The sequence below is a fragment of the Tetrao urogallus genome, assembly GCF_951394365.1.
Source record: "Tetrao urogallus genome assembly, chromosome: 5".
Taxonomy (NCBI): domain Eukaryota; kingdom Metazoa; phylum Chordata; class Aves; order Galliformes; family Phasianidae; genus Tetrao; species Tetrao urogallus.
In genome coordinates this window covers 17,621,019-17,634,716 of record NC_136818.1, presented here as the reverse complement: position 1 = coordinate 17,634,716, position 13,698 = coordinate 17,621,019, and the positions used below count along the sequence as shown (strand labels likewise).

The following is a 13,698-nucleotide window of genomic DNA, read 5'->3' as shown; positions in this document are numbered from 1 at the left end:
AGCGGGGAGTGGAGCTTATCTGATGATCAAGGTTTTATGTGGCTTGATGCTCCAAACTCTAGAGACCACTATGCTGTGTGGCATATTGCTAAATGGTAAGAAGAAAGGATAATGAACAGGAGCAAGAAACCCTATTAAAGTCGTATTTTTGAAAAAATCTCACCCCAACTTTTCAAGTGGAAATCTCATAAGTGAAATAATGGGAAGATCATGCAATTTAAATGATAACAATTTGTGTAGAGATCCAGAGATAACTGTCAGTTTGTATTGTTTCAGTTTGGATTTCTAACTTCCCTTTTCCCTTTTGCGAAGGTTGTGTGGGGAAGTTTGTTTTAGATCAAAAGGAGGATCTGTGGGCTGAGTGAGATGCCCATTCTCGTTATGGAGAAAACCTCGTCATGCTATTTCTTGCAGATGGTCTCACAGAAGCCTTGGTTGGGGATTGAGTCTTGCCTGAATGAGTGAAGTACAATGCGTGAAAAAAGGAAGTAAGAAGAGAAATTAGAATGTACAATATTGTCAACAGTTCTCAACTCAAACACATCAAAACATGGATGAATATTTAGTAGTCTTTATAATGCAATAACTGCTTTTCAGTGTTACTCATCTTATCTGAGCGGTTGCTGTAGCTACAGTGCAACCCTGGGAGTTGGCAGAAAGTGAACCGTGTATTCTACCACGTTCCCTGGCCTGCATTAAATATCTGATGAATAATTGTAGATTCTAAAGCAGATGTTAGCAGGAAATGCCAATGAATATGTACACATAAATTTCTGTCCTAATCCCAATTAAAAGTGGTCACTATTATCAACCTTGTTTCAAGCTTTCTTGTTTAAGTAATTTAATATGTCTCCAAATATCTTGTCATCAAATGCATATTTAATCCTAATTTGAACCTTGGGGTTTCATAGAAAGTTACGCCATATATGAGAGAGTAATTCCATAAAATAAAACTCATTAGTATCTTATTAGTGCTGATTGGAGGTCATTAATTTGCATAGGTAGATACTGTTATAAACAATATGTGATATAGGAAAGGTTTTTGTGGAGTCAGTTTAGTGGAAAATCAACAAGGTCAGAGCTGCTGCAGCTCTAATGTTTGGAATGAGTCAGGCTTGACATTTCACGTTGAGAAAGCTCAGGCTGTGTAGAACCAAGTTAAGACTATATTGGAAGGATGATTTTGGGAAGGAGAAATCAGATTTTTAAATTGACATGCAGTGCTAAAACTGGGAACAGTTTGCCTGGATTAAAAATAACTAATACAGAAAAAATATGAACGTATTTGGGAGGAAGAAATTGGTGTAGAAATGTGTGCTAAATGCTGCAAGCATCCTATGCAGTAAACAAGAAAAGGGACAAATACTGCTAATCCAAAAACATCATGGAAAAAATCAGTTAATAAGTTAGTTAATCAGGAGCCGGAGGTGAAAGAAGTATTACTTTTAGATATCAGACCTCACTCCTTCCAGACTGAATTCCTGTCTGTTGAAAGGGTTAGCACATCACAAAATGGGTACGATTGCCATGGAGATGATTAGGAGAACTTTGCCCATGTTTTAGATTTTCCGTTTGGCCTCTGCGTAGCTCTTATTTTCCACGCTTCCGTAAAAAGAGAGGATAATCTGAATGCTAGTAATGTAGCATATATTAAAGTATCTTCATCTAGGATGATTTGTATTCTTTCTATTACTCTTCATACTGTGAACCGAGTCTAAAGGTGTTCTCCACAGTCACACAGTGAAGCTGCAGTAGGATCGGGAGGTGGCCTCTGCCTATCAGCGTTTAGACCAGTGCCCATTGGTTGGTCCTTCTTGTCTTGCTGTTTTGTTGTTGTTGTTGTTTTTGTTTTTGTTGTTTTTGTAGCAGCTATGTACACTGCATTTTTATCTAAGGACTGGGAAAATTATTTGTATAAACATATGTATGGAATCATAGGGGTTGGAAGAGACCCCTGCGGGTCATCTAGTCCAACTCCCTGCTAAAGCAGGTTCCCTAGAGTAGTTGCACAGAAAAGCATCTGGGTAGGGTTTGAATATCCCCCCAGAGAAGGAGATTCTACAGCCACTTTGGGCAGCCTGTTTCAGTACATATCCAGTACTGCATTTTGTATTGTTACTGTTCAGGGGAAAGACTTAATGAAAAAACACACAAGTAATTCTGTTGCCTTAAATGCCATTTGTTTACTTGTTGTTACTCACACATGGAATGCAAGGGACAGTGATGGTCTCTGCAGTCAAGATACAGAAATTATTCTCTCCTGAAATATACCAGGTATACAAGTCTTGGTAAAATGCAAGAATGAGAGAGCTGTTCCTTTTCTTTATGCTATTGAGAAAAATGGTGCCGGAGAGAAGGAGGAGAAAGGTCCCCTTGGACCTACGGAAGCTGAAGATTTTCCTTCCATTTCTGAAATATCATTAGGCTGATTACTGAGATGAGCAGCACTTATGCAGAAGGATGGAGGAAGGGAGAATTGCTTTTCTGAGCTGCCAGTACAGAAAAACACAGAATCTGTATTTATTGCCAAATTCCAGAGGGATTCTATCAAAAGAAAACCACAGAAGCATAAAGATAAATGCCTGTTGTTCTCAGCGGCGTATCCAACTCACATTACTTCTGAGGATAGAGCACTAGCCCATTATATCAAATATTTAGTCACTGCTGAATTCTTCATCGTTCTGACCCTTGCACCTATGTACCCACTCTAAGAGCATTTTCATTCAGCTGAGAATGTGAATGCTGCTCCCTGCAATTTTTGGAGTAGTGGGTTTTCCTCGTCCAGGTCATCATCAAAAGCGGGGAATGTAACAAGTAGAAATGGTTGCTAGCAGCAAGGGCCCAGATGAAGCTGATGAAGGCAAGGTTTTGGAAGGGAAGGTCTCCTTTTGTATAACTGAATGAGCAGCTGTCTTATTTGCTATCCCAGCTTCTATGGAAGCCGGAAATAAGAGCCTTTGTTTGTGATCAGCAGGTTCAGGGAGTCTTCCCAAAACTGGAGTGTTCAGCTTGCTGGAGTATTTTCTGTTTATGTTCTTGCAAGAGATTGAGCATTTGAACATAGGTCATTCCAAAATTAACGCCTCATTTATTTCTATGGCAAATACAATAGATACAAAGAACACCACAATGCTGTTTAATAGAGCAAATTCTCAGCTACAAAACCCTATTTTTCAACACAGTTGCTACCATTTACTAATCTGCACCAGCAGAGGTGATTCTCTGTTTGAACAGCTTTTGGGACAGCTTCGTTGTTAGGAAAATCTTTCCCACAGTCTGTCTTTCATCAGCCCAAACTGATGAAGTCAAAAGGTGCCAATTTGAGACTATACAGTGGGTATAGCAAGACAATCGATTGATGATGTACTCCATGTCCTTCAAACTGTTATGGGGCCTGGCATTAAGTCACAAGAGATGAGTTGTCTTCTCTGGCCTGACTCTGGAACGTTGAGTTTTCAGCTTAGTCAGTGTTGCGATGTAGCAGAGTTAATGGTTTGTCAGGATTACAGAAAATCCAGACAGATCACGCCTTTCCCATTCCAAAAGACAGTGCACGTCACTTTATCCACTGAGGGCTGCGTCTTCAACTTTGATGGGGAATCCATATTTACCACTCCATAGAACTGCCATTTTAACTCCAGCTCATGGTGACACCACATCTTGTTGCTGGAAATGATGCAATCCAGGAAACTGTCACCTTCAGCCTGATGTTGGTTCAATAGGTCCTGACCTATTTGTATACTGTGTTCTTTCTGTTCCTTTGTGAACATTTGTGATATTCCAATGTTTCCACCATTGTTTCCAACACATTAAAACTGATATTCAGCTCTGTGCATGGTTGCCTGGCTATAATCCTCTGATTTGCCCAGATGAACTGATTGAGATGCTCTTCATTTAATGGTGTGACAGCTGTGCATGGCCATCTGGAACACAGCTCATTTTTCACATCACTGTTGCCACTGCTGAAACGCAGCACCCACTGCTTCACTGTGCTCACATTTACTGTTTGATCTCTGTAAATGTTCAGCAGGCATACATGAATGGTGATGGCCATTTTTTGTGCATGGAGGAATTCAGTGGCACAGCTTTGCTTCATGTTCCAACTCTACCCCTCTGTTGTCATCTGTCACATGACAACAAAATGTAGAATATTGGTGGGAAGATTCCATCTTTGAAGCCATCCCACCAACTTCTGCCTATGATTTTGTGGTCCAACATAATAAAATAGGAGACATTAGCTTTGGAGCAGCCCTTACAAATCACATATATATGCTGGATTCTGCTTTTTCCTCGAGTCTGGAAATAAGCAGTAATTTTACTGAAATTATTAGATTTGGGAAAAAAAAAAAATCAGATAAATACAGAATGTTCGGGTTACCTAGGCCTGGATGTTTAATTATTCCAGAAGAAAGAATGGAGTTGGTGTGACTCACCAGAAAAACCTATGTGTTCTTCATCTTTATAAATTGCATTTGAATTGTTTTTTAGTTTTGTTTTGTTGCATTTCTCATGAGACCTGTGGGAGTCATCGAGCTGACTCCTTATTGTTGTCACAACTTTGATAAACTTGAATTCAAGATTGGGTGATGTTTCATAAGCATGCTGAGAGTCTGTTAATTAAAAACAGATGAAGGAATTGTACTTCAGTATGCTGAAAATTTTCTTTCATTGTAGTAAAGTGGTTACTTATTGGATCAGCTGCTCACATTTCTGTTTTATCTAAAGAGGCCACAGTGATCTGAAACCAGTCCGAAGAAATAGATGAGTGTTTTTGTGACAAACTGAATTTTGCCCATTACACATAACTGCAGAATTATTTTGTTATTTGTGCCACATTATTTATGGGAAACACTTCCTTGCTCTGTATGTCATAATTTAGCTGAAAGTCATCTGCATAGACCTAATAATATTTAAGTAAGGCCATTAATTTGCATTCTTCTTGTTGACAACAAAATGTGTATATGAGCCGAAGCCATTTTCCTTAAACTGTTTTACTGTGTGTTCTTTGTTTTGTGCGGTGCTGTGTGTAGAACTGTTCAGATCTATAGTAATACATGGCAAATTTTATAATTTCTTTTTAGTAAAAAGTTTAGGAAGACCTAGGTGGTTGTCTGATTTGACAACAATATTTCTTGAGTTTGTGTAATTTCTTGAGTTTGTTCAAGGCTTTAATTTGCTGGTTGTCGTTCCTGATTATCCAAGTGTTACGTACCTTATGTATCAATAATATTTGCTACTTTTCATATTGAAGAGAGAAAATACCTTTCTTTTAAGTTCTGCAGTGAATGAATGTTGAAATACAGTGATTCTTCTATGCCACTTTCAATCATACATGTTCTACTTGCACTAAAGCTTCAACATCATTGACTTAATACATGTTTACAGTTTGTAGTTGGTATTAGAGCTGAATAGAATAACTGTCGTAAGTAAATTAGGAGTCACATTTTCTTCCACAGGTAAATACATGTCTTATAGGGAGTATTTTACATTCACTATCTACATTTTTGTTTTCTTATTTGTGAGCCCTTTTAATTTTCCCTAAGTGTAACATGTATGAGCTATAGACAAAATAATTAAAGTCAGACTTAATAAATTTAGTTAGCAAACTATGAATCAAACCCTGTAGAGTACTTTCTGGCAAAGCATTCCTTCAGCGTGGGCATGAGCTCTGCTGTGAATGTTTTCTCTGTGTTCCAAAATCTAGAGTCCACCTTTGTGAAATGCTGAATGTCAGTGAGAGCTATGAGGGGAAGTGCTGAGCATCTTCCAGGATTGGCCCTTACTTTCATTCCCATCCTGTGTGTTATGCAGTTTGTTTTTCTTGAACTAATACCTTTCTTTGTTTTTCTTCTCATCCTGAAAACTAGGCTATGTTATGTTGATTTCAAGCTCTCTTAGTGCAAATAAAGTAAAGAGGGTCATATGACCTATTTGCCTCATAAGAAGATTATCATACAGAACTTGGTTCACTTATGTTGTCTTTTGTTTTGTTTTGGTTTGTTTCCTTAAGATGAGATAGACAACTCTGTAATGTTAGTATATTTTATTTACTGTAATCTGATGTACCATTTCTCTCCCCTTTTTCTCCTCCCCCTAAGATTATCGTTGGAGAAACCGCAGTGTTTTGTCTACAGTTAGCTACAAAGGATTTTGAAAATCAAGAAAAAACAATATTAACTGGAGACTGTTGTTATATAAATCCACTGGTGCGCAGAACCATCAGATTCCTTGGTATGAGCAAAATTAATGTTTTCATTTTCTGAATGCTGAAGGTGATTAAATATGTCTTAAGTTTGACCTGGAGAAACTATTCAGATAACACTACAGTGTTTCATGTATAGTCCTAACTTGGGTGCAATGAATTCTTTCCTTTTGGACAGCGAATTAAATGTCTTGGAAGAAACAAAAATCACTTTGCAGAAACAGTACTAAGAACGGAAAAACTTGGGATCACAAGAGAGGGGGAAAAAAAAAAAGCAACCAGCAGGCCTTGACTAGTGGGAGATGGAGAGGGGAAGTATCTTTACACCAAATATATGGTTAACAGTTCTCTTTTGGCTGTGCACACATACAGCAGCCAAAGCTGAGGACATCAGTGTATAATTGTGTGTTTTCAAAGCCTGCCTAGTTTAGGTACTTTCTTAGCCTGGAGCATGTATTGTAATCTATAATAGATAACTGTATGAAAACCACTGAGGTCAGCTGTAAAACCCACCTCCCCTGACTTCACTAAATTTGAGATGTTGTGCTTTCTACTTATTTCATAGTAAATGTATTTTGGAGGGGGAAGTACCACCTCTCAGAATGTCTGCTAAATACTCACAGATGCTGCTTTTTAGTATGTGCAAGGATGTCGCAGCCAGACTCCATTTGTCTGCTGTGTGTTTCTCCCTGTTGGCTGTATCTGAGGGCAGCAGCTGGGGAGCAAAGCTGCAGGGCAGCTCATCCCGTGTGCCCCCGTGCGGGGGAGGGAGGGCTGCAGCTGGGTCTGTGCGTGCTGTGCGTGTGCCATAGCCGTGATGCTGTCTGCCAGTGCAGTAGCTTACTGTCACACGGGAGTTCTGGAGTCACTGAGTGGGAAACTGCCCTGCATAGAGCTGGAGTTATGTGGGCAGTCGTACTGAGGAGCTCCTCCTGCTCCTATTTCTCTGTACAGGGCTTGTGTGTGGCCAGAGTCCACCTGGTGGGCTCTCCTTGCTCACAAAAGTGAAGCTAGGGTAGAGCAGGGATGAGTAGGGCTTCTGCACTGTTGCACCAGCCGAGGTGTCGCTTCATGTTACTCTCACAGAACTGATGTGGCTGCCTGTTGTGCGTCTGCATACACTCTGGGGCTTGCTGGAGGGCCATCCTGCACAGCACCTGGGCTGGGTACAGGCCAGTGCTCATTACTGTCGAGCTACTTATGGTGAATCAACCAGTGTGACATTGCTGATCAGACAGAATCCCAGGAACCATTCTTGGGCCTCCAGCTTTGCAGATGGAGAAAAACTGGCCTTGAAAGATGCACGTGCTTCTGCGGTATCACATCTGCTGTGGTGTGCATCCATTAATGTCCTTATCCTCATGGTGCTACAGGAATTGGGAGCTGACAGAATTCACATTATACTCACAGCTAGCTGTAGAGTTGAACTAGGGAAAAGGCAAACTGATCTGCCTATGGAATCCAGGAATCCTGTAGCTAAGGTGGAGTTTGAATGTGTCTGCTGATTTGGCTTCCCAGTCATGGTGGTTGCTGTGGTTGTATTTTCTTCCAGAGTTTGATTTCTGCTTCCAAAAAAATAGAAAGAGACATCAAAATAGGATGTATCTATTTTTGCTTTTTTTTTCCCACTAATCAGATAAATGCATTTTTATTCTTATGAACAAATACACATGCTTAATGCTTTGCTGATATGTCTTATAAAAAAAAGAGAGTTAGTATAAGTAGCTCCTTGAATATAAGGATCTTTAACTCACTGTGTTGATATTATGATTAACGTGTCATGCATAGAGATGCACCCAATAGCAGACAGATAAAGACAACTTGTGCATGGCAATATTAAATTATTCAGTACTCAAACTTACAGCTGAGAGAGAAAGGAAAATGTTTGTCCGGTATGTGCAATGACTTTTCAAGTTACTTCACCATTCAGTGTGCTTGACTTCTTTGGCTTTGAAACAGGGCTATAGGGTGGAGAATTTACCTCTGTTATTTCTGTTAGGTGAACATGGACAAAGGCTAGATGTTTGGCTAACTGCCCCAGATAGCTGGGCATGCATGGCTAAGGGACCAGGAAAGCAGGCTTTTTCATGAAAGATGAGTGTACTCCTCTGAAGAATGGAGACAGAATCAAGAGTGTGGGTATATTGCAGTGTTGCTTCTGCCATTGGATAGGAAGATATCATCTCCAAAATCATCAAGGATCCTGAGGGTATAGTCTTGTCTTGTGCTTGAGGATGGCTCACATTCTTAAATGAAGGGAGCTGATTTATTACTGTGATAAATAATATAATATGTTGTCCTGGACTGAAATTGTCAGGAAATTTAACTCTTTGTTTCCCTCTTTAGGAATTTACGCGTTTGGACTGTTTGCTACGGACATCTTTGTAAATGCTGGACAAGTAGTAACAGGGAATCTTGCACCACATTTTCTTGCACTTTGTAAACCCAACTATACAGCACTTGGATGTAAACAGTACACACAGTTCATCAGTAGTGCACATGCCTGTACTGGAAACCCAGACCTTATCATGAAAGCCAGAAAGACATTCCCATCCAAAGAAGCAGCTCTAAGCATATATGCAGCTATGTATCTGGCTGTAAGTATATTGTACTGTTTAATACCACTGTATTTTTGAGAGAATATTGACTCAAACTATTTGGAAGGGGAAGAATGGAGGGAAGGTAAGACAGCTATTGACCAATTTTATGCATATAATCCTTCTATGTGTTACTGTGAAAGCTTTGAGAATTTGGTTCATTGGACTTAATTCTGACAATTACATGTGTACTTATCTTTGCAGGTGTAGTAAGCCTTAAAAGCTTAAAAAAAAAAAAAAAAAAAAAAAGGTTTAGGGCCATGCTGAGAGAGGATAAATTGTTCAGGAACGGTTATAAACTTAGGATAACCAGGTTTTCAGTTTATTTTTCCTTGTTTCCAGGGAGAAGGAGAAGGCTCTGTTGTATGGCAAAGGGAAGGGGGAAAAGATTGTCTGTAACCAACTGGTAGTAGTCTCTTCCTCTGTTTTAACCCAGTTCAAATTAGTGGAATTGCATGTGGCAGTATTTGTTGGTGGGGTAAAGCAGAAGACTGGGCATACGCAAATGTCTGATCTCTACAAGTTTCCTGAGGAACCATGTATATCCACAGATACCAGAACTGATATCTATAGGTACTGCAGTTCTCTTGCAGTGAGTTTGGCTCTGATTCTGCATTTAAGTGGGCTACAAGACAATCCAACCTTTCTTCCCTCTCTTCTTTGTCACAATGACTGATGAGTAGGGCTGGGATAAACTGCTGTTTGCTGGGTGGCATGAGAGCTGCTGCTGAGGTAGTTCAGAAGTGAGAGCAGTAGGAATGAACCTTGCTCAGGTAGCTTGGTGCAGTGTTCTCTGGCTTAGTCTGGAGTGCAGGTTGTTCCATCTGCAAGCAGCAGCACGTGTTCTTTACCAAATTTTCCTTGGAGCACCCTTGTGGAAATTTTCCAGCTGACCTGGGCCTGCATCCACAGGTCTTTATAGCCCACTGGAAGGGCCCAAGGTTTCCTTCATGGTGTCAGTGGGGAGTAGGGCAAGTGTATGCCTCTGGTAATTTCAGGAGTCAGCCCTTCAATTCCTTCTGCATGTGAATAGTGGTGTGTGTGTGCCTGCATATGTATGTAGACACATGTGAGTGTTCATCAGTTTTTAACATACATATTTAATGAGCTGACTTTTAATCTTTGTTTGATCTGGAAACTGATACATGCCAGCTGATACTTGATATGTGGCAGTGCACCAACACCATGCTTCTGGGTATGGTTTCAGTGCCAGTGCTTAAAATCTGCATCCCTGATAGTAGCGTTTACTTTAAGTTCCTTGTGGGCAATGCTTTCTTGGAGATTTAGATTAACAATTAGCTCAGGAAGGTGTTAGCTGCAAATTAGAGACGAGCAATAGTATTCTGTTCTAACTTGTGGTAAATGTAAGACTGCTAATAGTATCATCTTTATTTGGCAGATATTTGAGGCTTTGCTTCGCTGAACTGTACATCCAAATTTGGTGCAAACTATTTTAGAAAATGTTCAGCATTCTACATTTTAATTGTTCCTATTTTTCTCATCCATCTGTAAAGTTGGATTTCCACTGTTGCCATGAGTCACAGAAAACTGAAGGAAGCCAACTGTTCAGCACTGCAGAGCAGAAAGGAAAACAGTATTGACACATTTTAAAAAGAACAAGTAGGCAATTACTAAGACTTAATACCTAGTGTCGTGGCTTTTGTTACAGCTACAGTGCTTTATGCAAAACTTACGTTGTCTGTGATCAATAATCAGTTAACATCAAAACTGGAAGCTGGTGTGATCTGTTTCATGACTTTATAGTCTTTCAGTAACAGCAGAAAAGGATATATCCTGTATCATTAGTGTATCACTGTGATGCATGACAGTGTCATCATTTAACTAAAGCACTGTAAACTGCTGACAGGACTGATGAGTTGTTCTTGTAGGCTGCCTGAAGAACTAATTACTGTGATGTATCTGCTGACTGCTAGCCTACACATTTAGGTCCTTGATGCAATATTGGCAGTCTTTTTTTGTTTTTTTTTCAAATCCAGTTGCACTGTTGCTGCTAAAAATATTGTTTGTTACACACCAGGCAGAGAAATGCAATGTTCCATTATCTAGGGTCATGTCCTTACAGTGTCATGATGTTTATTGGGAAAGTTGGCTCTGAATAACAACTTTCTCATCATTATTCACTGAAGTAGAATGTTTAAACAGTAGCCCAGTCTTTGTATGAACACTGGTACAAAAGTTATTGAGAGCATGGACATAAAGACCTTCATATACTACTCAGCTAGTACTTCATAAGCATATAATTTCTGATACAAAGTGTGCTTTCATTTTGTTTAACAGAAATGTTTGGGTGAGAGGGTGAGATTTTTACAGAATCTTTCTTGGACATTTCAGCCAGCTGTGCACACACCAAAACCAGCTTAAAGATACAAATAGGCGATGTGCACCCAGCATCTTGTTAGCAACAGCTTTTTCATCTAAGTTCTTAAGCCTTCCTTTTTCACTCCTCCCCTCTTTTGTGAGTGGGTGGCTGCTATGGTAACTCTGAATTCCCTTCCTGCTGGAAGTACAGGCTTTTGTGAACAATTATACTGCTAATATTTAGACCTCTCTAGCATTTGCTTCCATTGCTTTTCTGAGTACCTATCAAGAAAGGCTTAACAACTGAAATGATAAATGGCAGCAATGTGCTTAGGTTTTTTTCTCTACCCTATCCAAATGTGAATGCTTCCAATGATTCATAACTTATTTTCTTAAGACTTGCAGGTTAATTTATCCCTTGCATACCTGAAACTTCAAAATGAACTACCATAAATATGTTTCAAAATCTCTACCCAAAATGGCTGTTATCTGGATATCTCCTTAGCTGATTATTCAGCTAATCTTAAGTCTCCTTTGTGTGTGAATGAGCTAGAGTTGGATTACTAAATTCAGTGCAATCAGCATTCACTTCTTATCAGCATTGCAGTTTCTCAGTTGGTACAGCATCTGCTGATGTGGATATTAAGGCAGATACTCCAAATTCATTAAATTGATATAACTGTATAAGCTACATTTCAAGATGCATAAGCTAACATAGCCTGGATGATTAGAGATACATTTTGAATTTAGGAAATTGTGTATATATTTGCATGAATGGTTTTGTTTGTCTTTTCCCCAACAACGAACACTCAGAAATGAGAAGTCATGAGTCTTTCTATTGGTAGGATTTCAAAGTGATCTGTGAAGATGTAGTCAATCTATTCCCATGGATTCAATATGAGACTAGTGACTAACAGTTGTCCTTTGATGTTACAAATATAGGGGATTGTTCATTGCTAGCTGTAGTTTAAAATAAATTCTAATTAATCATACAAAACTTTGCATTTTCTTGCTGCGTTGGATAAGAAGAATTGACAGCTGACCTATCTGAAGCGCAGCTTTTGAACTTGGTTCTATCAAATACATTTTAGACTTGCTTTAGATTTGTAATGATAGAGGAGAAGGTTTTATGTTTTGATAATTAACATAGTCCTTAGATGTGCAGGCTGCAATTACAATCTCAAGCAGGGCTAGCAAATACAGCTGACAAATAATACCTCCCTATATGCAGAGCTTTTGTTGAGATCTTGATCTTCTGCTTGGCAAGGTTCTGTCTTCTAGCATGCTGCTGTATCACCCTTGCTGTTCAGTGTGTTTCTAAGTCACTGGGAAAAGACATCAAGGCATTCTGGGTCACAGTGTTGGTAACATGCCACTGCCTAGTGTCTCTCCTTGATCCGGTCTTTGAGTCTTGAGGTTTCATGTAATCTGTGAAGACCTTGTTCTTGAAGCTTCTTTATGGGTCCCACTCAGTGGGTAGGTGACAGTGGCGTGGTGAGTCTCTCTTGATAGGCTTTGAGTGTTGAGACTTGAGAGAATCATCGTATAGAATTTGCTTTGTTGTTTTTTTGTTTTTTGTTTTAATAAGTTAAAGATTAAAGAATTCTTTTGGCTGCTTTTCAGGGATTTTCTTTTCACTGTCTGTGTCTCAGTGAGCAAAAGTATCCACTGACACTGATTGTACAGCATATATAATGGTCTTCATCTAATGGATGCATTGATTGCTTCGGATTGGATAGCAAATAAACATTAAAATTTTGTTCCAGAGATTTACCTAAAGACCACTGGAGATTTCTTGTCAATCAGTTCTTTGTAACAATTCAGTTGCTCAAGATAATAACCTCTGTAGCCTGAATCAGTTCTTGGTAATAGTTTGATGATCTTACGGTCTTGATACATCGGAGAATCTCTGTCTCCTCCAGTTGTTTCAAGTTGCATCTGTAAAAAACTCTTTGTGGGACAATTTACAGTGAATTCCAGCATTTCTAAAAGTTTTTTTTCCTTTTTCCAATCCACAGTCTTGACTTTGAAACCCAAGTTTGCTTGATGTTATCAATAGTTACTGCAAAACATATGAAAGAAAAAGGAGAAAGCCTCAAAAGAACAACAAATAAATCATCAGTGAGCATTTTTGGTTGCAGTATGGCTCAAATAAAATGAGAATAGGACTGTTCTTTGCTCTGGTAATAATTTACCCAATAGTTACTAATTAAGGGACCTGAAGAGCTTTTACAATGTCAGGCAGGATTCTGACTAAAGATTTAATTTGCTTGTAATCTGCAGTCCACTACACCTCCTACTTTTTCATCTTTTTGATCTCTGAATATCTCTTTTCCTGTACCTATGATGAGGGATGTTGAAATCTGTGCACTTCTAAGGTGGAAGGTGTATAAGTTACGACTTATATTTCTTGCTACTAAATTATACAAGCAAAACAAAACTTGGAAATGTGTATTTGGAGCTCTGCCTGGGAGGAATCAGTATACAGGCACCAATCTCCTTTCCACTTGCCACTTCATGAGTCATTGTTCTCTGCCCACTAACAGACTGGTTTGTCCCTTTGTCAGTTTCCCCCAACCA

General features: G+C 39.2%; 1 protein-coding gene across 1 annotated transcript in view; it reads left to right on the top strand.

Moving 5' to 3' along the window:
• Positions 1 to 13,698, top strand: part of PLPPR5 (phospholipid phosphatase related 5) — a gene marked incomplete at both ends in the record, with an annotated part of 40,963 nt that overhangs the window by 14,954 nt on the left and 12,311 nt on the right. The window contains 2 exons of the mRNA XM_079536122.1: positions 6,099 to 6,231; positions 8,549 to 8,799. Of these exons, the coding sequence (XP_079392248.1) occupies positions 6,099 to 6,231; positions 8,549 to 8,799 (384 nt within the window). The remainder of the gene's footprint in view (positions 1 to 6,098; positions 6,232 to 8,548; positions 8,800 to 13,698) is intronic.